This window comes from Ursus maritimus, unplaced genomic scaffold, assembly GCF_017311325.1.
Source record: "Ursus maritimus isolate PB19 unplaced genomic scaffold, ASM1731132v1 scaffold_15, whole genome shotgun sequence".
Taxonomy (NCBI): Eukaryota; Metazoa; Chordata; class Mammalia; order Carnivora; family Ursidae; genus Ursus; species Ursus maritimus.
In genome coordinates, this window is record NW_024423897.1 from 55,360,869 (window position 1) to 55,385,058 (window position 24,190).

The 24,190-nt window shown below is 38.3% G+C and overlaps 1 protein-coding gene and 1 non-coding gene across 3 annotated transcripts in view; one reads left to right on the plus strand and one right to left on the minus strand.

Moving 5' to 3' along the window:
• The window catches only part of MARCHF6 (membrane associated ring-CH-type finger 6), a 75,903-nt gene that overhangs the window by 13,551 nt on the left and 38,162 nt on the right, over window positions 1–24,190 (minus strand). Inside the window, exons 7-21 of one of the 2 annotated variants that reach the window (XM_040630553.1) lie at window positions 22,635–22,824; window positions 20,961–21,022; window positions 20,380–20,412; window positions 19,217–19,268; window positions 16,976–17,034; window positions 15,719–15,799; window positions 15,193–15,261; window positions 15,038–15,112; window positions 13,599–13,733; window positions 11,646–11,765; window positions 10,470–10,570; window positions 7,362–7,499; window positions 6,141–6,345; window positions 4,112–4,181; window positions 1,148–1,329 (exon numbers count right to left, since the gene is read on the minus strand). In XM_040630553.1, the coding sequence (XP_040486487.1) occupies window positions 1,148–1,329; window positions 4,112–4,181; window positions 6,141–6,345; window positions 7,362–7,499; window positions 10,470–10,570; window positions 11,646–11,765; window positions 13,599–13,733; window positions 15,038–15,112; window positions 15,193–15,261; window positions 15,719–15,799; window positions 16,976–17,034; window positions 19,217–19,268; window positions 20,380–20,412; window positions 20,961–21,022; window positions 22,635–22,824 (1,572 nt within the window). Of the gene's footprint in view, window positions 1–1,147; window positions 1,345–4,111; window positions 4,182–6,140; window positions 6,346–7,361; window positions 7,500–10,469; window positions 10,571–11,645; window positions 11,766–13,598; window positions 13,734–15,037; window positions 15,113–15,192; window positions 15,262–15,718; window positions 15,800–16,975; window positions 17,035–19,216; window positions 19,269–20,379; window positions 20,413–20,960; window positions 21,023–22,634; window positions 22,825–24,190 lie in introns of both variants that reach the window. The other variant, XM_040630552.1, reaches the window with a different exon arrangement.
• On the plus strand, window positions 11,063–11,169 carry LOC121102787. Its single transcript, XR_005834910.1, has one exon. It is a non-coding gene; the product is annotated as a U6 spliceosomal RNA (small nuclear RNA).

A 24,190-nucleotide genomic window follows, 5' to 3' on the forward strand; every position in this document is an offset into this window, starting at 1 on the left:
ATATGGTAGTCATTAGCCACATGGCTAGAGCCACAGATCTAGCATTTGAACAAAGCAACAGAGAATGAAAATAAAGTCAACACAAAGCAAAAAAAAAGAGAGACTATGAAAGTGTCACTACAGAATCCTGACGAAGAAAGAGTCTTCAGAGTGGCTCTGATGTCTGAGGACCTCCCTCCTTCTTAAGGTAGCCTCAATGAGAATGTCTGTTTCAACGAGACTAATATGATGTGGGTGAAGATGCAGTACTAGCTTTTTTAAATGGCATACTGAAGATAAAGACGAATATCAAATGAAAACTGGTTATTAGCTGGTTTCTGTATTTTAAATATAGTTACATGTCTCCTTATCTTGTGGGATTAAATAGCAATTGAAGTCCTCTGTTCACAATATACAATAAATCTCATGTTTTTCTTTCAACACTAATATTAACCTTTCAGTGAAATGAAAATCTAAATTCAGATACAAAACTAGGATTATACAAAGGAAGAGGTATAAGTAGTGACCTAAACCTATTTATCAGTCATGGCCAACATCACAATCAATAAATCACCACACCTGTACAATCATCTTACACTGACATTTTTTCCCCATCTTTGTGCAACCAAGTACTTTACTGAGTAATAATTTCCATTACTTACTTCACTTTCACATTAGCCAAGGCATTCTTGAATTAGCAATAGAATGTGTAATTAAAGGAATCCCATTTATATGAAAAACATATAAAACTTAATCCTGAAGTCAAGATTTTACATATTCAAATAGATCAAAAAATCAAATTTTAGAAAAAATATCTTAAAGGAAATTTCCACTTAAACAAACTGATTTTAAATTCTACAGATTATCTTATTCCTTAAAAATTTCCAAAACAACTTTTCTAATTACATTACTTAAGGGCCTAACTGGATCACTTAATAGCACGGTTTTCTTTTGACCCCTGAATACATCTGACTGTGGTTCCCAGAATGAACCAGAAAGCTACTACTGTCTTAAAGGAATACTCCTTCTAATTCAAAAAAATCAGTTCTCTTGACATTATCAGCATAATGAAGAAAAGAAAGTGAGAAGACTCAAAGAAACGACTAAAAAAAAAAAAAAATCCACTACTCCTGTCCTATGAGATCAGTTCTTTATTAGAAAAACCTACCATGAGGGACCACTCTTTAACCTTCTGGAAGATCACTCTGCGTCCCTGTGGCATCCATGCCACCAGCACCGTCACTGCCCTTATGGTTAGCCAGCAAACATAGAGACCACAAGCAGCTGTGTAGAGCTCATGAATTTTGGCAGTCCCCGTCCAAAATGACATTAACCAACGGCCAGCAAATACTGAAAATAGAAAGGCTGATAAATGAGATATGTGGCTATCTATGTAAAAAGAACTATTTAGCCTGGTGTTGTTCTGTTAGTATTTTCAATTATTTCAATCATTTTAAGTGATAAGTAAAAAGACATCACATTTGGATATAACAATCTCTTCATTAAAAACAAACAACAAAAACCCCCACAAACTCTAAAGAATGCAATTATTTGATTAAGACACAACCAAAGCATAGGAAGTCAAGTGGGGACAAGCTCTCCTGTGACATCTACCCTGACTGGCCATGCCAATTAATTGTTCTTTCAGAAATAAAAAAGATTGAGGAGGTTGTTCTTGTTTTTATCACCAAATAAAATCATTATACACATAATATAACAAAAGTGGGGAATTTATTATACATGCTGTCAATACTTTCATCATTTAGGAACATTACAAATAATTTAGATTAACTTTCAATTGACTCATTCATCAAGACAGAAAACTAAGCTTATTGTAATAAGAAGTGGGCATAATATTTTAAAGCACAATAAAGATCATATTAATTTTCTTAGAAAAAAGATCCAAATATGCCAAAACTTAAACAGATTTGAGAAGTGTCTAAAGAACTGCCTCAGATAAAGAGTTAATAAAAATAAATTCTACACTATACCAATAAAAATCTACCTCAGGCAAGATCATTTATAAAGTAACTTTCTTCACATGGTTACTCCTCAATAATGCTAGGAAGAACAGCAAGGTCCAAATGTCTTGTGTATTTTTCTATGGATTGATTCCCTCTTAATACAGTACTATTTATTATTTTCAAATACCTAAAAGGAACTAGTGGTTGTGCTGAGCATTTTCCATATATTGTATCATTAATCCTCCCCAAATCCAAGCAGCCACTATCTCCATTTTAAGATTAAGAAACCGAAGCTCAGCAATAGAACCTTGTCCAACCAAGGTCACATGAGGGTGGGGGCTGAATTTGAACTCATGCCTATGTGACAAAGCTCATGCTCTTGACTCATGAACCACACTGCACCACACCGCCTTCAATTACATTAAATCAGCTCAACAGTTAAGTCTTACAAGCCGCCAATGCTGGCAATCAGACTTCTTTGCAACCTCACAAAACGGTTTGGGTGTGAAGATAAGTTATTTTTAAAGACAAATACACATAAATGTTATATGAAATAAACACATGGATAGACAGACAGATATAATTTCACATACTTCTAATTAAGTGTTTTTGAGAGGACAGGGTTAAGGTTTTAATTTGTAGTAAATTATCATCAGAAAAGTAATCTATGGGGAAAAACAGCCTCCTTGCCATCTTAAATGCATACTAGGACACCAAGCATTTCTACGATTAAACATGATTGTGTTCTTCCCATTAGATGGTAGGACTGGGTTTACAGGGAAATATTCAGTTAACAATACTCGATGACATTGAAGTACTTTTACTGCCAAATTCAGTTACTAAACTACATTTCCTTCTTTTACGTTTTTATTAATATTTCTGATAAAAACATGAAAATGGAACATAAAAACCACAAATGTAAAACAGTCCAAAATTCAAAAACTAACTTTTCTCAGCAATGTTTACTATGCTGTACCCAACTGTTAATCACACTTTGTCACTTTAAGAGCTGTGATTTATGAGGAGTAGTGAGCTCTTAGCACAGTTCGAAAGGTCCAAGTCATTATTCAGAAACATGTAAAAAAATTTATCTTTACCACCACTTTAAGTTAAATTACAATTCCTGCAGATTAGAGAATATTCTCATTATTTTTAGAAACCTCACTTGAAATTATATTTCCTACTTGTTCCTTCCTGACCTTATTAGCCCTCGTGGAAAAACTCAAGTATTTAATACAAATTTATAAAATTATAGAGGTAGTGCTATAATCAAGATACTAACTCAATATGTATTTATGTGCTTGTAAGAGATGAAGAGTATCTTCCACTTAATGATTATTTAGGCAGCTAACATGTATAAGTATGATTTAGAATTTTCTGGCTTGCTGTATACACTAAAGGGTAGGGGCAGCAAGCTGTTCCTGAGATTTTGTCACTGGCTTTGGACTCAACCCCATTTACTGCTGACCTTTGCAGAACATGACAAACTATTATATTCATCCACAGTGTCTTACTCATTAGATAAGGAAATGGTGTCTAGCTGAAATTTTAACATTAGGATTTGTGAATACCAGATGATAAAGGGAAACAGTCTGGCTTCATAAAGTTTCTAGTAACACTGAAAAGATACAATGAGGGCAAACATAATTAGCATCAAAAGACTGGCTTGAAAAAATGATTTAAACCACATAGGTAACTTTTTGAAAACCCATACTATAAAGAGGCTATCTCTAAGAAAATTGAGTGACCACACACACTTTACTTCTAAAAATGAATCAGGAATTTTATCTTGATTTTGTTCTCCCCTCTGTTCCAATACAAATTACTCCAAGAAAAGGGAGAGCCCTAAAAAGATCAATATCCCATATTCAATGAAAAATAAGGGGCAAACTATTTCAAGTTTGTACTTTTTTTTTTTTTTTTAAAGATTTTATTTATTTATTCGACAGAGATAGAGACAGCCAGCGAGAGAGGGAACACAAGCAGGGAGAGTGGGAGAGGAAGAAGCAGGCTCATAGCGGAGGAGCCTGATGTGGGGCTCGATCCCAGAACGCCAGGATCACGCCCTGAGCCGAAGGCAGACGCTTAACCGTTGTGCCACCCAGGCGCCCCTCAAGTTTGTACTTGATGAAAGATACAAAGCATCTTCTCACACCATTAGCTCATACCTGGTAGAGTAAGGCAGATGAGGCTGGCAATCAGTAAGGTTATACACATGAAGACAATCAACAAAAAAATCTGCAAGGCAAAACATAAGACTGCATAAATGATTCGTATGTGCTCAACGTATTTCATGACACCCCTCAAAGAATCAGCACAATTCTCCCACTAAAAAGAAATTGCCTGTGTTTCCAGGTTTCCTTCCATTTCACATAAAAAGAAATTTTTATTTTAGGTAAAATTACCTATAATTTCGGCCAAAAGAAAATAAGTGTCTATTTTCACATAATCAGATATATCAGCATGTAACAAGTAAATATATTTTCTAATCAGAGAGCATAAAAATAAAATAAAATCAGCTTAAATTTCCCCTATTAATTAAAACTAAAAACATTCACTTTTTAATCAAATTCTCAAAAACAAGTTTTTATAAAAGGAAAGCTTACTCTCTAACGGTGCTGTCCAATTAGAACTTTCTGGGACGATGGAAACTGCATCCTATAAAATTCTAAAAATTTCATTTATTACACAAATTAACCAGGTGGCTGTGCTGTTTTTCTCAATCTCATTCTCAGGAGTAGGCTTTTGTTTGTCCAAAAAAAGCTACGGATTATTGAAGCTCATATTCCAATGGCGGCCAACTCATAGGCTGACCTATGACACAGCAGCCACTGGCACAAGTGGCCCCTGAGCACCTGACTTGGCGTCAGTATGAACGAGTAATGAAATTTTACACTGTGTTTACTACTCTGTGTGTAATCCTACCAGAAAAGTACTTTTACGGCTTTAGTGAGGCATAACTGACAAAATTATAATACATTTAAAGTGTACAACGGGATTTGCTATATGCACACATTGTAAGGGGATTCCCACCATTAAAGTAATTAGCACATCATTATACCACATCCTTACAAACCGTATTCACTTTAATTAAGTTTAAATGTAAATAGCCACGTGTAGGTGGTGGTTCCTGTGATGAGAAGTGCAGATAAAAAGGGAACACACTAAGAGGAAAGCAGCTGCCCTGGGCAGGAAAGGAGCAACTGTTGCTTGCCTTCTACCTCCCCTGCCCAGAAGTCAGAGCTCTAGCGGGAAGATTGAAAAGGACCTACAATCACATTCTAAGAGGAGCCTTTAAGGCTGTCAGCTTTCGATGCTTGAGAAACCTACCAATTCTCTCTGATCTGGGCCAGAAAGTACCTTTTGCCCATCTAAGAGCCTCATCTCTCAGGACTCCTCCCATCTCTCACGCTCACCTGCATAGGCCCCACCCTCTAGATACACTTAATTTCCTGCAGTTCCAAACTTACCACATCTAACCTGCCTCTTGGTTTGGCACGTGCCTGGAGTGCCCTTCCATTTTTCCATTTTGTTCTCTGCCTGGCCTAACTTTAGAGACTTTTAAAAGCATCACCTCCTCCACAAAGATTCCTGAATGCCTTCCGGAAAAGCGTTCTGTGAAGCAAGGAGTGACCAACTGTGCTACCATACAGCAAGTGAGGTAAGCACTAAGACCTGACAATCAGATTTAACAACACGAAAGCCAGAGCCGCGACCCTTGTCCGGAACAGTTTTGGTGGAGTTTGCGGGGAAAGCTGCGCTGGGACAGGCACTTCCTTAACCAGTCTGGTCTTCAGTTTCATCAGATGTAAACATGGGATTACTACTCCCTTGCAGTACTGGGATGGACAGTAAATGGGGAAAAACATTAGAGTGCCCATTCTAGTTCCTGACACATACCTGAAATCGATCAATACTGTTAATTTCTTATTTTCACTATGGTCTTTAACAATACTTCCTTCAAACAGCAGGGAGCAAAAGCACACAGAATCCCAACACTATGACCCATCTCTAAAATCTGATAAACTTATCTGACATTTACATATATTACGCTAATGAGAAGACTAGGGGTTCTTGTCAGGAGACTAAGATATGTCTATACAGAGGACTACATACTAATAGCACTAATAACAGCACCAAATTTCTCAAAAGAAATTTGAAAGAACTTGACTCCTGCTCAAGTCTTATAGTACCTACCCTGAGTGGAAAATTTAAAGGCCGACGATAAGGCTGAAAGCCAACAGGCCCTCCCTGCTGGAGTATGGCTTGGTGGGCTGCATGCAGGCCTTCCCCCACCACGGGAATAGCGTTGTTATTTCGAGCATGCTGATTATTGTTAACTTGTTGATTTGCACTGTTCTCGTTTTCTTCCTGGTCTCCCAATAAATAGGAATGAAGATCCCTGTGTAAAAATTACATTCTCACTTCAGATCAGAATAAAACAGCAGACATGAGACTTCCTTTCTTATTATTACGGAAGGTAGAAAATGTACAAGTAGAATCTGTACACGGCAATATTAAATACCTCATTCTGGTTTAAATGTTGGTACCTGCTTTAAAGTAAACCTTTCCAAATTTAATGTTAATGTCCACAACACGCCACAAATTCAGCTCAGCTACTGTGTCTGCTGTGGCATGGAGCTCAACTAAAACCTCCAGACCACATGTCAGTCATGGCCAACATGCAAGGGCGGAGCAGGCAGAGATGGGCACCTGCTCAACCCAACACAACCAAATGCAGATTTCACAGGAAGGTCTCTGCAGAATGCCACATATTTTCTGAAAGAAACATTTAAATTACAAAGATTCAACTTTAAAATAAGTATATAATATGGAAAGCTTGAAAAAAAATAAAGGCAACATGTTGACTAAATGCCCCAGAAACCACTTGCCAGGATACGACTTCCAAAATAATCAGGGTGGGGGCACCTGGGTGGCTCAGTCAGTTAAGCATCTGCCTTCAGCTCAGGTCATGATCCTGGGGCCCTGGGATTGAGCCTTGCTTTGGAGTCCCTGCTCAGTGGGGAGTTTGCTTCTCCCTCTCCTTCTGCCCCTCCCCCCAGCTCACGCTCTCACTCTCTTTCAAATAAATAAAATCTTAAAATAAAATAAAATAAAAAATCAGGATTTAAGTTGGTTTGCTTTTCATGCACTGAAAAAAATGTTTACTGATACCCTGTATAATGAAATCAAAGAACCTGGGCCAGCAGTAAACCTCTGTAAGAGGGTAAAAACATGCATACATTCTCCATAAAAAAACGAACAATAATTAGAAAAATAGGAAAACTTAAGAATTAATTAAAAGAAGTATTATATACAACTTGCAGTTACCACTAAATGGTCTCTTCTTAAAACTACTATTTCCTGAGTGGGGCTTGGAACATACTCTGTCAGAAAGGTTATCACCTGCCTACTTACAGCAAGTATCCAGCGGTAACGGTCCAAGCTCGCACAAGCCCCTTCAGCCACTGCCGCGTGTGTCCCTGTTCAAGGAGCGCTGGCAAGACCACCTGAAGCAGAAGTAGCTCAAGGGACAGTTCACTCACTGGAGCATCACTAGGACAATTACAAACAGCTGTAATTTACAGTGTGAATCTATTTTCCATCATAACTATAGCAATGTTAAACATCTGATGGGATGACAGTAAAACTCCTTGAAGAGTCTTATGAACTCACCCTCATTATCACCTCTCCCCCATTCTCCCTTGAAGCCAGCAAAGCTTCTCCTCCGACTCCTCCAAAACTGTTCCCCACAAGGATCACCAATGACCTTGGTGTTGTTAAATCTGATGATTAGTCTTGGTGCTCACCTCAATTGCTGTATAGTAGCATGTTACACAACTGGTCACTCTCTGCTCCTCAAAACACTTTCTCACTAGATGCCTTTCTAGATCTGTTAGTTGCCCTTCAGCTTCCTGGGCTGGAGACAATGGAGGGTCCCCAGCTCTGGTTCTATGCAAGCTCTCAGAGTCTATGCAGGCTCTCTGGATAAGTGCAAACTCATGTGGCTTAAAATACCATGTTTCTGTAAGTTTCTAGATACCACTCAGATATCTTCCCTAACTCCTAACTTTATATCCAAAGTGCCAACTCAATGTCTCCTACAGACATGAGACACCTTAAATTGATCATTATCCTTTTAATCCTGCTCCCCCACAGCCTTCCTCACCTCAGCAAATGGCAACTCCATCCTTCCAGGTGCTCAGGACAGAAACTTGGATCCTTGACTGTCTTTTTTTCACTCCATACTCAAACAGCCAGCGTTCTGTTGAGTGGACCCTAAGAACACCCTAAATCTCACTTCTCATGACCTCCACTCCTACTTCCTTCACCTCAGCTACCCTCATCTCTCACCAGGATCACTGCACTATCCTCCCACCTGGCTTCCTGCTCCTGCCCTGGCCACCCGGACCCGGTCTCTTCTCATCACAGCAGCCACAGCAGCCACTTGTTAACCTGTATCAGATCACTCTTCTGTTCCAACCTTTCCAAGAACTCCCCAAATCACTCAAGCTAAAGCCAAAGTGCTAACGCTGGCTTATGAGCCCCTTTAGGATCTGACTTTCCATGACCTTTCTGACCTCATAGCCAACTACCATGCTTTCTTCCTTCTACTCCGGGCAAACTGGACTTCCTGCTACTCCTCAAACAGACCTCGACGTCACTGTACTTGCCTGAGCACCTGCAAGGATACTCTACCTTCAGGAATACACATGGCTCACTCCCTCATCACCTTCTTTAGGGTTTTCCTCAACTGTCCCCTGTTCAGGTCCTCATCAGTCACTTCTTCTAAATTACAACCCCATTCTGACCACTCTCTCTATTCCCTTTGTCTGCTTCATTTTCCCCCACGGTATTTATGACCTCTGATATACTCTACTACGTTTTATCTGTTTTTATGGCTGTCTCTCCTTCACTGAAATGTAAGCTCCAAAAGAAAAGAATTTTCTTGATTCTGTTTTGTTCACTGTTATATACCTAGCCTACAGAAAAGTACCAGGCATATCATGGGCCCTGAATTGTTCTTAACAGAAGAATGGAGTAAAAACCACTATGTAGTCCAAAACCTTTGCTAAACTTCTAGGTGTAACTGACTACCAAAATGGATCTATCCTAACAATATTTAAAGCCAAACCCTGTGCTTCCTGGTTCCATGACCAGACCCAAATACATAAGGAGGGAGTGACGATTTACTTCAGTTAGGGAAAAACTCAAGAGAATAAAACCTTAATTTGGACTGTGAAGAAAGATAATAAAACCTTGCCAGGCAAACATGGGGAAGAAGGTTATTTCAAAGAGAAAGAGCAAAACAAGGAATAGCTAAGTATTTTAGGGAGACTTAATGGAGGGGAACATGGCTGGAGAGCAGAATTCGAGACACACCATGCTGGGATAGGACGCTGGAAAGTCAATGTGAGATTATGCTAAGCCTTGCATGTCTTTCTAAATGACCCAGATATTATCACATAGATTATGGAGAAAGATAAATGGAGAAGAGCAAGGGCTGAACTAAGGAAGTAAGTGGTAAATCAAGTTGGATTAGATAAGAGATCTTCAAAAATGAGACTTGGGGTGCCTGAGTGGCTCAGTTGGTTAAGTGTCTGACTTTTGATTTCAGCTCAGGTCATGATCTCTGGGTTCTGGGAGCAAGCCTGTGTGGGACCCTGTGCTCAGCAGGGAGTGTGCTTGAGGATTCTCTCTCCCCCTTCTCCCTCTGTCTCTTCCCCCACTAGCATGTTCTCTCTCTCTAAAATAAAATAAAATTAAAAAACGAGACTTAAAAGATTTTAAAAACTAATTAAAAATAAAATCTGAGGAAGAAGTTGGGGTGCCTGGATGGCTCAGTCGGTTAAGTACCTGACTTCGGCTCAGGTCATGATCCCGTCCTAGGATGAAGCCCCACATCAGGCTCCCTGCTTAGCGGGGAGTCTGCTTCTCCCTCTCCCTCTGCCACTCCCCCTGCTTGTGCTCTCTGTGTCAAATAAATAAAATCTTAAAAAAAAAAAAGAAGAAGAAGAAGAAGAAGAAGAAAGTAAAAAAGAAATCTGAGTAAGAAATCCAATTTCCCAGCAGATTTCTGTTTGGGTAACTGAAAGGATAATGCAAGTCTCTAAAAAAAGGAATACAGGAGGAGTGGTAGAAAATAGGTTTCTAGGTGACTTAAGCTTTTAAATCAAAAAGATTTTACATCCATAAGCCTTATATCTTCTTTTTAATCTATAATTAAATATACAACTATGGTGTATAGGATGTGCTTTTCATATAAAGATGCTTGTGGTTAACATGCTCTCATTAAGTATGACAAACATTTCAATGCTGAAAAAAGGCACACTTCATTTGCAGAAAAATAAGTAAGTTTTCCTTTGGAAAATGTAAATGCTTAACTAATGTTTATATAATCTGAAATAGCAAAATTCAACTATCAAATGATTTCCAGTATCTGTTAAGAAATGACTGTTTTAAATGTATGCACTCTGGATATCAACAGAGTTAAATTAGTAAAGCTTCCAAATTTTAAAAACTCACCTGTAGAGCATGACATTGTATGGAAGAAAATTAGGCAGCAAACTCTTAATTATACGTATAGGAAGCCAAAGCATCAGGAGGACGATGGAGCCAAAGACAATCTGCAGTAAGAAAAAAGGCATGAATGACAGCACTGTAAATCATTCGCATGAAAGACAAGCAAACTTCTGAACATACCCAACCATACAGAATCCAAGTCTACACCCACCCAAGGTCCAGATTGTTCTCACTCCACATACTACACTTGGGTCACTCTGTGGAAAGAATGCATTCCTACGGAGGCTGCTCCTCTCTCTCTCTAGGACACAAAGGCTCAAACAGGAGCTACAAAGGATAATCACTGCATGGTTTGTGAAGAGAGAGTCAGAAACTTACAATGAAGGACCAGAATTGTCTGCAACTTAACAAATCACCTGTAAGTATTTTAAGACATGACCCATATTAGTGGCTACAAATTTGCCTAAAGGCACAATACTGCTTTTTTCAAATTTTATTTTGGAAAAACTTAGTTTTAACTAGGTAATTTCTTCTTCCAGGCGGGGAAGAAGCTTCAACATACTTCTGTTAAGAGTTTAATTTAAAAGCTATTAATGGTGCTCGCTTCGGCAGCACATATACTAAAATTGGAACGATACAGAGAAGATTAGCATGGCCCCTGCGCAAGGATGACACGCAAATTCGTGAAGCGTTCCATATTTTTTATAGACCGGTGATGGGTAGTAAGGAGGGCTCGTATTGCATGGTGCACTGGGTGTTATACACAACTAATGAATCATCGAGCCTTACATCGGAAACCGGGGATGTACTGTATGGTGACTAACATAATATAATAAAAAATCATTAAAAAAAATAAATAAATAAAAGCTATTAATGAATCTCCACTGCTCCAATGCAAATTAAATGTAATTCAGAAACCCATAATTTGGCAATTATACTACTAAAGAACTAGAGGGCATTTTTGTCTTAGTAAACATTTTATTTACTTTATCAAAGTAACCAATAAAGCAACTACTTGACAACGAAGTTCTACAAGCTTTGATAAACGTAAATTATTCAATAAATCTACTCTACTAGTCCCTGACCCAAAAAAACCCCCCACAAAACAAAAGGGTAGCACACTTCACTTAAAAAACAATAAAAAGAAAAAAAAAAAAAACAATAAAAAGGTATGCTTACCACTGACAAAATAAATCTTCGGAGATGCCTATAAATGGGCAAATGGATCATTTCTTGTACTGGATTAAAATCTGGATCATTCAAATTCCTTAGAAACCATAAGACACCAGGTCGAAGCACCTGCAAATATACTTTAAATGCTTTAAATTCCAATATTTCAGACTCTGTATATGAACTAAAATATTAACATAAAAATTAGCTCTTAAAATCTTGACTTTTTAATAAAATGGTCCCCAGAAAATTCATATGGCTTTCCTATTAAAACAAGTTCCTAAATCAGAACCTATATGAAAACTATCTTGTGTTTGATATCCTTTGACGCTTTTAATCATTTAATGAAAAAAAATTATTAAGTACAATTTGTCAAGAAATCTAAGTCTCTAAGGTGAAAAGGAAGTATTTTTTTAAAACACTGTCACTACACTGCATCATCTGGTAAAAAAAGAATTATGTTGCAATTTATAAATGTTTTAAAAAGAAGATCTGATTCCAGTCTTACACTCCTGAGAGGAGTTATCGTGTTAATTAACCCTAAAGCTTCTTAGCATTTTCATTCTACTGTCTACATTTTTTTCCCCTTTCTCAATGGAAACCATCAACCCAAGAGACCGTGGGTGAGTCTGGCTATCAGTCCTGGGTGGTCCAAATTCACTGAGTTACCCCATATAAAGCCTCTCAACTGCCTAAACTGTATCTCTCCATCTTCCAAGTGAGGAGGTATACAACCTCTAAGGTTCCATCCAGCCTCCCAATACTAGGATTCTGTACCAACAAAAAACGACCACACGGAGATGAAAAACTTCAATGTAAAAACAGTTCATCATTTAACAGTGTATTTCAGAGATTATACATAATTACAGTTTTGAAAAGATTAAGTTAGTCTCAATCATTTCTTTCAAAGAGAGAATACAAGTTTTATCTGCAAATAGACTTTACTGAACTTACACTATATAATTCAGGAGAACATTCTGACCCCAGCCCCCTCCTTAACTCCTCAATATCTCAAAGAATAAAGTACACCAAGAATAGCATTAAGCCTTGGTGCTCTTGTATTCCATTCACACTGGATTAGTCGGCCTCCTCTGGCAGCCCTGTACATTTTCCCTCTGTACTTCTCCATCACCTCTCTCAACGGAGTAAGCTGACCTGTGTGATGGCTGTATTCTTCCCAGAATATACAATCAAAAAGAAAGGGGATCCTGTCTTTGTTTCTTACTATTATATCAGCACAGTGTCTGGCCCAGAGTGAACATGCAGTAATATTTGAGGAAAGAATGCACAGCAGCAAGTACACCTGGTCAAAATTACTCATTTTTATACTTCCCACTGCATCAGAAAGACTAAGCATGAGATATATACTAATCAAATACTGACCCTACTTTCACTCTCTTCAAATCAGTATATTCTAATTATATAGTATATTCAAATCAGACTATATTCTAAAAATAGGACGAGTACAGGTACCCATCAGGCAAGTGAACTGGAAACATAAAGGACCCTCAGTGTAATTCTATACTTAAGGTGCTTGATTATGTATTTTACATTCTGATCCTGCGAAACCATATCCCCTGTGGGTATTTCCAGCACTGTATTTCTTTGAATAGAGTCCAAGACAGACTCACATCACACAAAATTCCAAGAATCTCTATGAGAGGACGGTTGCAAGAACTACCAAGTAAAGCAAGTACTTTCAGTTTTTCCCTCAATCTACTCATCTTTCAGACTCATAACTAATTATAGACAGAAATATTAAAACCTGTCAATTTTTGAGACAAATGACTAAAAGAGTTTAAAGAAATAAAGCCAAACTCATCTATCAGCTGTTCCCTCTTAGACTACAATAACAGAGAAAATTAGTTAGGAAGTCGTGATGGCCTTTGAAGCACGACTTGGGGTTAAAACAGAAGTCCTTCCCATAAATTTACAGTGTTGGCATCTCCCTGCAGAACTTACCTCTCTCAGCAACAGGATGAAGGAGGCAAAGTAGAACACATACACCATTCCCACTAGCCAATGCAGAAACATGGTAGTACCTGGAGCTGACTGAAAGCTCAGTTCTCGATCTTTCAGAGTAGCATCAAACATTTCCTAAATCAAAACGGAACAGGTGAGAGAGATCTGTACCACCTACATTTGCCAAATTAACATCTCCATCTTCCAGGAAGTGAATAAATCACTCTGTGTGTGGGTTATGATGTTCTAGGACCATAGTTCTTCTAATGCCAGTTCATGGTGTCACAGAAATATAAATGATATAAAGGCTGGATACTATTTCAAAGATGTGTAACAACACTTTAAAAATTTAAATATAAAAAGCAAGACTGATGAACCAATTGGTGAATAAGAACTTTACTAATGCTACTACTGTGAAAGAACCATTTTTGGTTGACAATAACTTCTTTCAGGGGTGCCTGAGTGGCACAGTTGGTTGAGCATCTGACTTTAGGTTTTGGCTCAGATCTGATCTCAGGGTCCTGAGGTCAAGCTCTGCATCAGGCTCCATGTTGTGCTCTGTACTTGGTGCTGAGTCTGCTTGGGTTTCTCTCCCTCTCTCCTTCTGCTCCTCTCCCCCATGTGCACTCTCTCTCAAATAAATAAATCTTTAAAAAAAAAACCAAAATCCTTCTTTCCATGCTTACAGGTCTGCATTCATGACAAGTTTTTTGTTGTTGTTGTTTTTGTTTTTTAAAGAGAGAGAAAGAGAGATAGCATGTGTATAGGAGGGAAGGACAGAGGGAGAGAGAGAATCTTAAACAGTGTCTTCACGGAGTGAGAAGCCCCACACGTGGCTCCATCTCAAGACCCTGAGATCACGACCTGAGCCAAAACAAAGAGTCAGATGCTTAACCAACTGCACCACCCAGGCGCCCCTCCTGACAGGTTTTAACAGTAAGGTACAGGTGAAAATGTTATCTCAGAACCAAAGGCAACTTTTCTATATACAAAATATTTTTGAAAAGTCAAAACCTGATTATCACTGATAGCAACTGAAAATTATAATCAGGACTGAGCATCTTAGTTAAAAGAAATTAAAGTTAGAGTTGAATTTATTATTACGAAGAGAGTATTCTTATCAGATTGCTCTCCTTAGGTGTATAATGTCTTGGCATTACTGTAAAATTTAAAAGAGTAAAATGAGTAAGAGAATTCTTCACTGGTTATTAGAAAGGTTCAAAATACTCTGACATCAAAAATTTGCAAAAAGCCTCAAAAAAAGTCAGGTATTCAAAAAAAATTAGGAACATTAAGACTTCACAATGATCTATTCTCAGGAAAAAAAAAAAAAAGCAAATTATTATCATACAGAGTTCCCTTTAAAAGGAATCCATTCTAAAGACCTCCCTTTTTGACACCTTTACATTATTAGATTATATAAAGAGTAATAAACTCACCAGGGAACAGATATCCAGCCACCAGCCACAAATGAGAGGGAACACTCCAATCTCTACCACCACTAACAAAGAGACCTTAAGTAAAAACAAAAACCATCAAATACCATTCAAATGGGGAGAAATCATTTCCAGTTTTAACTTCTAACAGGAATTACCTTAACAACGATATAGCAGACTCCCAGCAAACGACGAGACCTATGAAATTTAACAAGAGTTGCCAAGCCCTATAGCATCTAGTCAAGGAAAAATCGAGCATTTAAAGGTACAAAGAGGGGCGCCTGGGTGGCTCAGTCGTTAAGCATCTGCCTTCGGCTCAGGTCATGATCCCAGTGTTCTGGGATCGAGCCCCGCATCGGGCTCCCTGCTCTGCGGGGAAGCCTGCTTCTCCCTCTCCCACTCCCCCTGCTTGTGTTCCCTCTCTCGCTGCCTCTCTGTCAAATAAATAAATAAAAATAAAAAAAAATAAAGGTACAAAGAAACAGGTACGTATTTAGGCAACACGTATTATTTGATAGAATTAATTTATTTCATATTTTGTCTGCCCACATCCTCACTACAAATAGCTACAAATTTTACTGAGAGGACATAAGAAGAGAAACAAAGTTTTGTCCTTAACAGGAACAACTCTTTGGTATGAACAATAATAGCACCAAACATCTATGTTAGTTCATTAAAGGATACGTGACAAATTATCAGTGTTATTGCTAAAAGTATATACCCAACTATGGTTGTGATTAGACCTTCAAAATGAGATGCTTGGACCTGGAAATAAAAATAAATAGAATTTAATTTAATTAAACCTCCCAGTTTAACAATGTATTAAACAATCCGAGCATACTCAAAGTGAACTGTCTCAGCAACTTACAACTAAAAAACTACAAAATTCCCTTGAATGACATCTCTGAAACCAGATTCTCCCACTGTTAGCAGATCTACTCAAGCAGACAAAATAAAAGTAGAGTGATTTACATTTTACAAGAACAAAAGTTGCACTACACTAGTCTGCACTCTATTACACCCTGAGGGGGACTGCGGGCTGAGCAATGAAAGCAGCAGCACACCGTCCAAGCAGCCCACCTGCCAGGTATGTCTTAGCCACCTCACCCCTACCCCCAGGAATGACTGTTGAAGTTTCCCTTGCTCTGCAAATCCGTTCCATTCTCAGCTTACAGAAACTAAAATTTGGACAGTAACAAATCTTTTTAGGTTCCTGAATTTCAGACAGCAAGTGCTGATAGTTTGGAAATTCCAATTTATCAAAGCATGTATCTGAACTTTTCAAGTTCTTGTGTTCAACCAGTGAGAACTAAGAGCTGCATAAAATACTGGAACACATCTGTTTCCTCTTTCAGAACAAATCAGAATGTGATCTTCCAGGATTCACATACACAAACTGAACAGAACATTCTGGAAATGTCAGCTCTTCCTTAAAAGACTAGTTCTTTCTGGGGCCCCTACAAAACAGTTGCAGTTGACCATTCAAATATTTATCTACCAAAATACAAGAACAAAATGTCAAAATTAAAACAAATTCTTTAGAAAACACTGTAGCCCATCATTCCAAGACAGACCAACCCTTTTTTTTAGTTGACTGATATACTACTGCTTTTCTAAATTCACCATGGGAAAGCTGAGGAAAAAGGAGAGAAGGGAGCAAGTTAATGGAATGGGTCAAAAATCAGCGTATTAGAAAACTTTCCAGTAGCATGCCTTTGACCTGCCCAACAGGAAGGAAGAGAGTGCACCATGGGATTCAGAACACATTTTCCTTAGCTAGCAACATGACCTACCATATCTTGAGCAACTGTTAGTTTGGAAAAAAAGAAGATCATCGTGTTGGACAACTTCCTTTGCGTAAGGCAACACTATCATTTACTCAACAAATATCAAGTTTGGGAGCAAGTAATAAAAGTAAGTTTGTAAAAGTATTATACTCACGTGTTCTTCAAATCCCAAACCAACAAGGGAGAAATGACCAATGTGGTAAGGGCAAAATGCTAAAAGGGGGAGAAAAATTAAATGAAAACTTCAAAATTAAAACAATGAACACTCCTAGTACCAACGCACAGTAAAAGAAACCAGGGCTTTTTAGAGAAATGGAAGATTCCAGAACTGAGGCCAAAAATGTACTGCCTAGGACATTCTCTATAACCAGAGAACAACAAAGATATCAAGGTCTAATAAGTTTATGACAACAGGACACAGGAACCATCATGAAGAGGGTCTTACTGGCCGAGGAAAGGATATATGAGCATCAAAGAATGACCAAAACTGACGGAAACATACCGAATGCTTTACAAATCCATGAGTTCATAATACTCAAAAAAGGGAAAGCCAAAAACAGAAAACACAAAAGGAAAAAAGGCAACATAAGAAAAAATACTTTCCTCACCCCTGGAAATAGCACATCAATTGTTTACCCTGAAAACTGATAACTGGAGTAAAAGAATTGCATACCTGTCTCGCTTCTTCTGAACAAACAGGTTCAGATTAACTAAGATGTTACTTAGATGCTCCAGTTTAAAGGAAATATGGACACAAAGGAGCGAGGTGGTACAGGAAGCAATCAGACAAATATAGAATGCAAGATACTTATAGGACAGCTGACTTGGTCTCTTCAGCAAATCAATGGCAAAATGTAGGAGTAGATGAGGGGTGTAAAGAGAAGAGTATTCTAGATCAAAAGGAACTTAAACTTAACAACCAAAAGTAATGTGTAGACCTTATTTGGATCCTCATTCAAACAAACCAACCAAAAAATGACACTTAAGGAGACAACCCAGGAATTTTTAATATGATGGATTGTTCAGAAACACTAAATTCTGCTAATTTAGTACAATGTGATAATAATACTATGGTTAAGTGAAAAATATCCTTAACATTTTCATAGTAAAAAATTTTATGGTCTCTTTTCTTCAAGTCTTTCTTTTCATGTTAATAAAATTTTACTTTTTTTCTGAATAAAATTTAATTATGTTTTTCTTATGGCAAAAATAACCGAACAGCATAGATTATTAGGGAAGCAGGGAGGGGGACTCAATCATTAAGACAAAAGTCAGAGTGACTCTATAGGGATCTGGCCACCAAACCTTTTTAATCAAGTATTCCATGGGTAGAAATTTTTTTGAACAAGTATTCCCAACATATTGAAATTTATAAATCATACACACATTTTACTATTACGTGTATTATAAAGCACAAGAAACTCTTAATGAGTAAGAAAAAACTATATGCAGAATTCTTCCTATTTTGTTGTCTCACCCAACTCTGAAGATGACTCAAATAGGCCCCTGGGAAAGGTAAATTTTCAAGTTCCAACTCTATTTACATAGGGAAATACTAACCTGAAGCACCAACTGTTAACAATCAATTTCTATCCCATTACACAGCAGCTATTAGATAAATACCCTGAAATTAAGGTAACTTTCTCAGTATCATACCCTTCTGCCAGGAGATAGCTGCATTGTAAATTTATAATTCTGCAAAGTACATGACCACAAGACTCCAAAAATGCAGGTGGAAAATCCCAACAGAGCAACCCAAGTAGGAAAGAAACAGGAGTGTGCTTAATCCCAATGACCATTCACCCTTAAGGGAAAGTATACTTCTAAAAAGAGGAAAACAACTTGGTTCATTTCAAAAGATCCTAAGTATAATATACATAGATTTATTAAGACAATTTCTTTATAGTATAAGCTTAGGAGGTTGGGTTAGAAAAAAAATTTACTTAGATGTGATCTGCTTTACATAAATGAGTGTTAGTTACCTTTTCTATAATTCATGTTTTTGTTTTTTTTTTAACTTTTAAGTTCATTTTTTTTTTGGTAATCTCTACACTCAACGTGTGGCTCGAACTCATGACCCCAAGATCAAGAGTCACATGCTCCTGAGCTGAAGGCAGATGCTCAACCGACTGAGCCACCCAGGTGCCCCTAAAATCAACTTCTATAAAAAGAGATGGAAATGCCCAAAAGAAGCAGAGGTGGTAGGTAACTGTAGTCAGTGTTGCTTGGGAAAGAAAAGTATCTGTATACCTGGGGCCTTCTTATACAGGACGACTATCTACAACCGTTTCACATATTCAAGTGTTTAAAAAATGAAAACAAAACCTATAACAAGGCTCCTAGAAAACTGAACTCCTATGATAATACCGTAAATAACAGCATAAACACCACTTACCAAAAACAAGAATGAACAATGTGTTTAAAGACACCACCCAGAAGACATGCTCCTAAAGGAAAAGAGCATTAATAAAACATATTCAATTCTTCCATGGACTGCACTACTCCACTTAGACTGAAATTTTCACTCCATAATGTTGAGATTTCATTACGTGCAACTTCTCATTTTTCATTAGATAGCTCATAAAACTAAACCTAATAAAACTCAAGTTCATAATGTTACATGCAGGAAAAAAAAATCAATCCATAAACATTTCCTCTTTAGAAATTAGTAAGCACTACAAACTACACAGATTCTCATAAATAATAGCCAGATTTCACTTAAATCAAATGACGCTGAAAAATTCCAAATGGAGGAAAATTTGAAAATCACATTAATTCTGAACTTCTCATCAATGTAAACCACACAGTGCTTCTTTCCAGTGTCCATTTTGTTCTCATGGCTTCTGCAAGGTCAATTCTCTTCCCTGGTCCCTTTTCTGACTATGGCACCCTGGTTTTCTTAGAAGTCTTAGAACACTCATTCTCACTCGGCCATTCATCCACTCCCCCACCCCCAGTTACGTATTATCGCCTCCAAGATGACTGCTACCTTATGTTACTGTTTCAGTCAATAGGGGTTCTTTGACTAGTAGCTAAAGTCATCTTGATACCCAAAGCCATTTAAAAATCCCAAGCGATTTTATATTACAGAACCTGAAAAGAGCATCACTTCTCCTAAAGAACAGGTTCTTTAAAGAATCATTCCTCCCCTCTGGTTTACACTCTTTACTAATAAAGTAAAAATAGGTGAGGTTTGGCAAACAGTGGAAACTTAACACGAAACCGGGTCTCACTGTGAGCACTACAAAGCATTAATTAATACACTGCAAGTTTTAAAAGAAGACCAAACTCTTCTTAACTACCATTAAATCTGCATTTCATTTTCTTCTCTAAAAATCAAATACTCAATAATGACCTTTGTAAATACTATCACCTTTGTTCTTTGCCAATATTTTCAACACAGAGAACAGACTTTCTTCAACATATTAAGCAATCAAAAATCAAAGGGCACGTTGACCTTTCGTATAAAAAGCCAAACATACTGTAAATTTGAAATTGCTGAATCATTAAAATAATTAAGTCACAACTCTATTATTAAAAAATATGAGCTTTACTTACTAGAAAAACTAGCGATCCATCAAGTCCTAGCATCTGAAATAATAATATGCATATGTTCAAGATGCAACAGGATTTTTTATTCTATTTAGAAAAAAGGCTGACTTTCAATTATATTTAAACATAATCCTTACCCACCACTTTCCAATACAGCTTACCATTTTCAGAGAGTAAAAAACTTGTTTATCAGAATTTTATATTTGGGCTCCATTTATTCCAAATCATATGATTATAAAGTCAAAACAGTTCCATCACAGGTTTAATTCTTACATTAGATAAGGAGCCAGCCAAGATTTAGTACAACTGCAGTATCAGAACAATACTTCAATTCAAATTGTTACTTCATTTTAGAGAAGTCCACAATTTGTATAAAAGGCCAGAAAACAGAAAAATAATCAACAATAGATTATAATATTTTTACTATTTTCACCACAAACAATGCATCACTTTTCCCTAGAAATTAAAGTTCTACGGCAGCTTCCACTGAATGTAGCTACAAAATTGGAGTATGCACCTACATATGCCCAACCTGAACACACAGCCTAGGGTTAAAACAGGAGAATGCACAACAGAAAGAATCTTACTCTTTCCCACGTAAGCTCTTCTGCAGCTCGGTCCCACTCTAAAGCATTCCAGTTCATGTCATCTGGAAATATAATTGTAGTTGAAAGATTACTGATGGAACCTGAACCATAAATAATAAAACATATGCTTTTAATTTGGTGTTTTGCAAGCTGTTGATGAGAAGCTAAACTACATTATTTGCTTGTTAAGTAATAAGAACACATATACATAAATGTAACACACATAAGGTGATTCTAGATTGTGGTTAAGTGCTTGAAAGGAAATAATAGGATTATGTGAAAGAGAGGAACTTTACCGCTCTGAATCAAGAATGAATCTGGCAAATTTGAGAAAAACGAGGAAGCCAGGGGACAAGAATTCTCCGGGGGTGCAGGGGGGAGTGGTAGAAGATACAGCATGAAAGGCAGACAGGGATCAGATCATACAAGGCGGGGGAGATGACCTGGATTTTGTTTTGCTCTTTAGTATAATAGAAAAACCACTACCAGATTTTAAAGGCAGGAGAACACTACAAATACCATGTGGAGCACGACTGGAAAAAAGAAGCTACACACTCAGAAGCTATTGCGTTAGATATGAAGAGAAGAGAAGGATGGTCACACCAGGGTGTCAGCAGGCTGCCTCCTCAGAGCCTCTGAACATAGACTCACTGCTCCCTACAAAGGGCCCTTGCTCCCATCACACAATTTCCTTCTTCTCACCCTTTAGGTCTCACCTCAAATATCACTTACTCTGAGCTACCTGGAGAATCTTATTTAAAACAGACTTTCCCAACAGCATCCTCAGAGCAACCCGCACATTTGTCACAATGTATAATGAGGTATTTGTGCACTTGGGTACTCGTGGTTCTTCACTAGACCAGGAACTCCATGAAGGCAGGGACCTGTCTAAGTGCCCAGCACCCAGGAGACACTCAGACACCAGCAATGTCCAGCGGACCTGGAGAAAGTGCGGTGCTGACAGCAAAACTCTGGGGCGGGAGGAGAGAAGTAGAGGTGGTGAGCTACTGCCAGCTGACTGGCGGGCACGGTCTTGGATCTTCTTTAGCATTCTGGAGTTAGACTGCTAGAAAATGAGAAAATGGTTTCCTTAATGGCATCTGACCTGTAGGTTACACTTCAAGAATTCTTCTTTGATATTAAAAGTTGTGCTGACTCAAGAGAAACGGAAGGGAATAAAGTGATCTGTATCAAATTCTTTTTTAAAAAAACCAGAGTCTAGTACAACTTACAAATAACTTCTTTCTATCCATCCTATAAAGGTCCCGTGTAGAGTAGGATTTTAAAACACAAGCACCTGCCTCCAGCTCAGGTCATGATCCCAGGGTCCTGAGATCGAGCCCCGCCTCCAGCTCCCTGCTCAGTGAGGAGTCTGTTTCTCCCTCTCCCTCTGCCTGCTCCCCCTGCTCTCTCACTCTTGCTTCCTCTCAAATAAATAAATATCTTAAGAAAAAAAATAAATAATAAAACACAGAATGTGCCCTGCTTCACAAAAAAAATATTTACACATATGTATATTCATAAATACAAATCTCTCAAAACGAAGTAAAAACAGGTTAGAAATAGAACTCCGAACCCATAACATTTTGAAAACTCCAGTCCTTCTACTCAAGGAAAGTTGGAAATGGACTAATGGTCACGAAGGAAGGGCAGGGATGGGCCAGCAGCCATTACCCTGGGCCCCGTTGTTGGCATCGGCTGCATCCTCCCCACCCGCATCCTCCTCCTCCTCGTTGTCCTCCTCCTCCTCTTCTGCCTGATCATCCTGGGCGTCGGGGTTTTCTCCCACCACCGCGTTCTCGGCTGGTGGGTTAGCAGGCTGGTCGGGGGCAACATTTTCAGCACCATTTCCTCCTGCTGGAGCCTAAAACGACAGAAGAGCCCAGAAATGTAGCTAACTTGTCTCAGTTCTGCTCTATTTCCAAATCATACTCTTCCTGTTAAAAAAGAACAAAACTAGCAAACAAACATGAACTACTAAAAAATAAAAAAAAAAACTCTCAAGGTCATTTTTTCTACAAGTATCTAATTTTGGACCTACTCAGCATATAATAAGTACATAAATTCACTTCACAGTGTATATATTCATTCAGTATAATTCAGGGATTTCACAAAGTATTACAGAAAATAGGCGTATCTGGCTAACTTTAACTGTTCAGGCACATCCCAAACCAGTTACTGGTGGCATTACAGAAGTTTCCATTCGTGCCAGTAGAGAAAGAATCAAGAATTCAGGAAGTTAAAGCCATTACCTTTTTGGATACATAAAAATAATACATTAAAACATCACAAAGTGCAAAAAATGAGAAATTCAACAGCAGGCTGTCTGTCTTAACAACAGGGCAGAAAAAGTCCTTCTGGAGTTCAGTTTCAAGAAATAGAGCTCCCTGAGCCAAAAAAGAGGTGCAGACATGAGTTCTGCTTTATTCTTATTACAATTAGTCAAGGACAAACTCGAAGAAAACCAAGGTTCAGATTTCCCATGACTGCAGTTGGATCTTGTAACAAAGAGAACTTTGGTTACTTTTCACATGTAGGCTGAGCAAGAAGGGAGCAGCAAGATTCAGCCAGTGATTCTGACCCCGGGCTGACATCTCTGCACCTGAGTTCTGAGCTCCTAGGCAAGACAACCTGGAATTACTTCTTCACCAGCATCTCCACAATCTGCTCCTCTATGTGAACACTGGGTCTCAGCTACTGTCCAGCAAGCTCCGATAGAGGCCTGAGGACATCCCTGGCCTAGCTGCAACCTCTGCCTGGAGGCTGCAGGGTTGGGAGGGTTCTTTCATGGAATGATCTCAAGGTCTTCAACACAGTCTTCATCAAGGCTATCTGGTGGAAGCCCAGGAGGCTCTCATGAAACCTGGACCTGGGGAGCTGTTCTTAGGATAACCTCTGGCTCCTAAGCCATCATCTCATTTAGTGGTGACCTTCTTTGATCATTCTGGACTTCTCTATTTCTTTGTGTCTTTGGTACCATTCAGTCTTCATTCTTTAACTCTGGGGAAACAGAACTCAGACTCCAGCGCAGGTGCCACATTAGAGGGCAGGGTCATGGGGGTGGGGGCAGCTCATTATGAGACTCGAACCCCATGATCAACTCTGGGAAAGGGCCATAATCCCTCTTTATAAGGCATCTCCTGCCTTTACTCACTGCCTCAGGGACGAATATGTATTTACTTATATACCTATTTGTTTATACCCCCACAGATGTGTAACTTAGTTCTCAG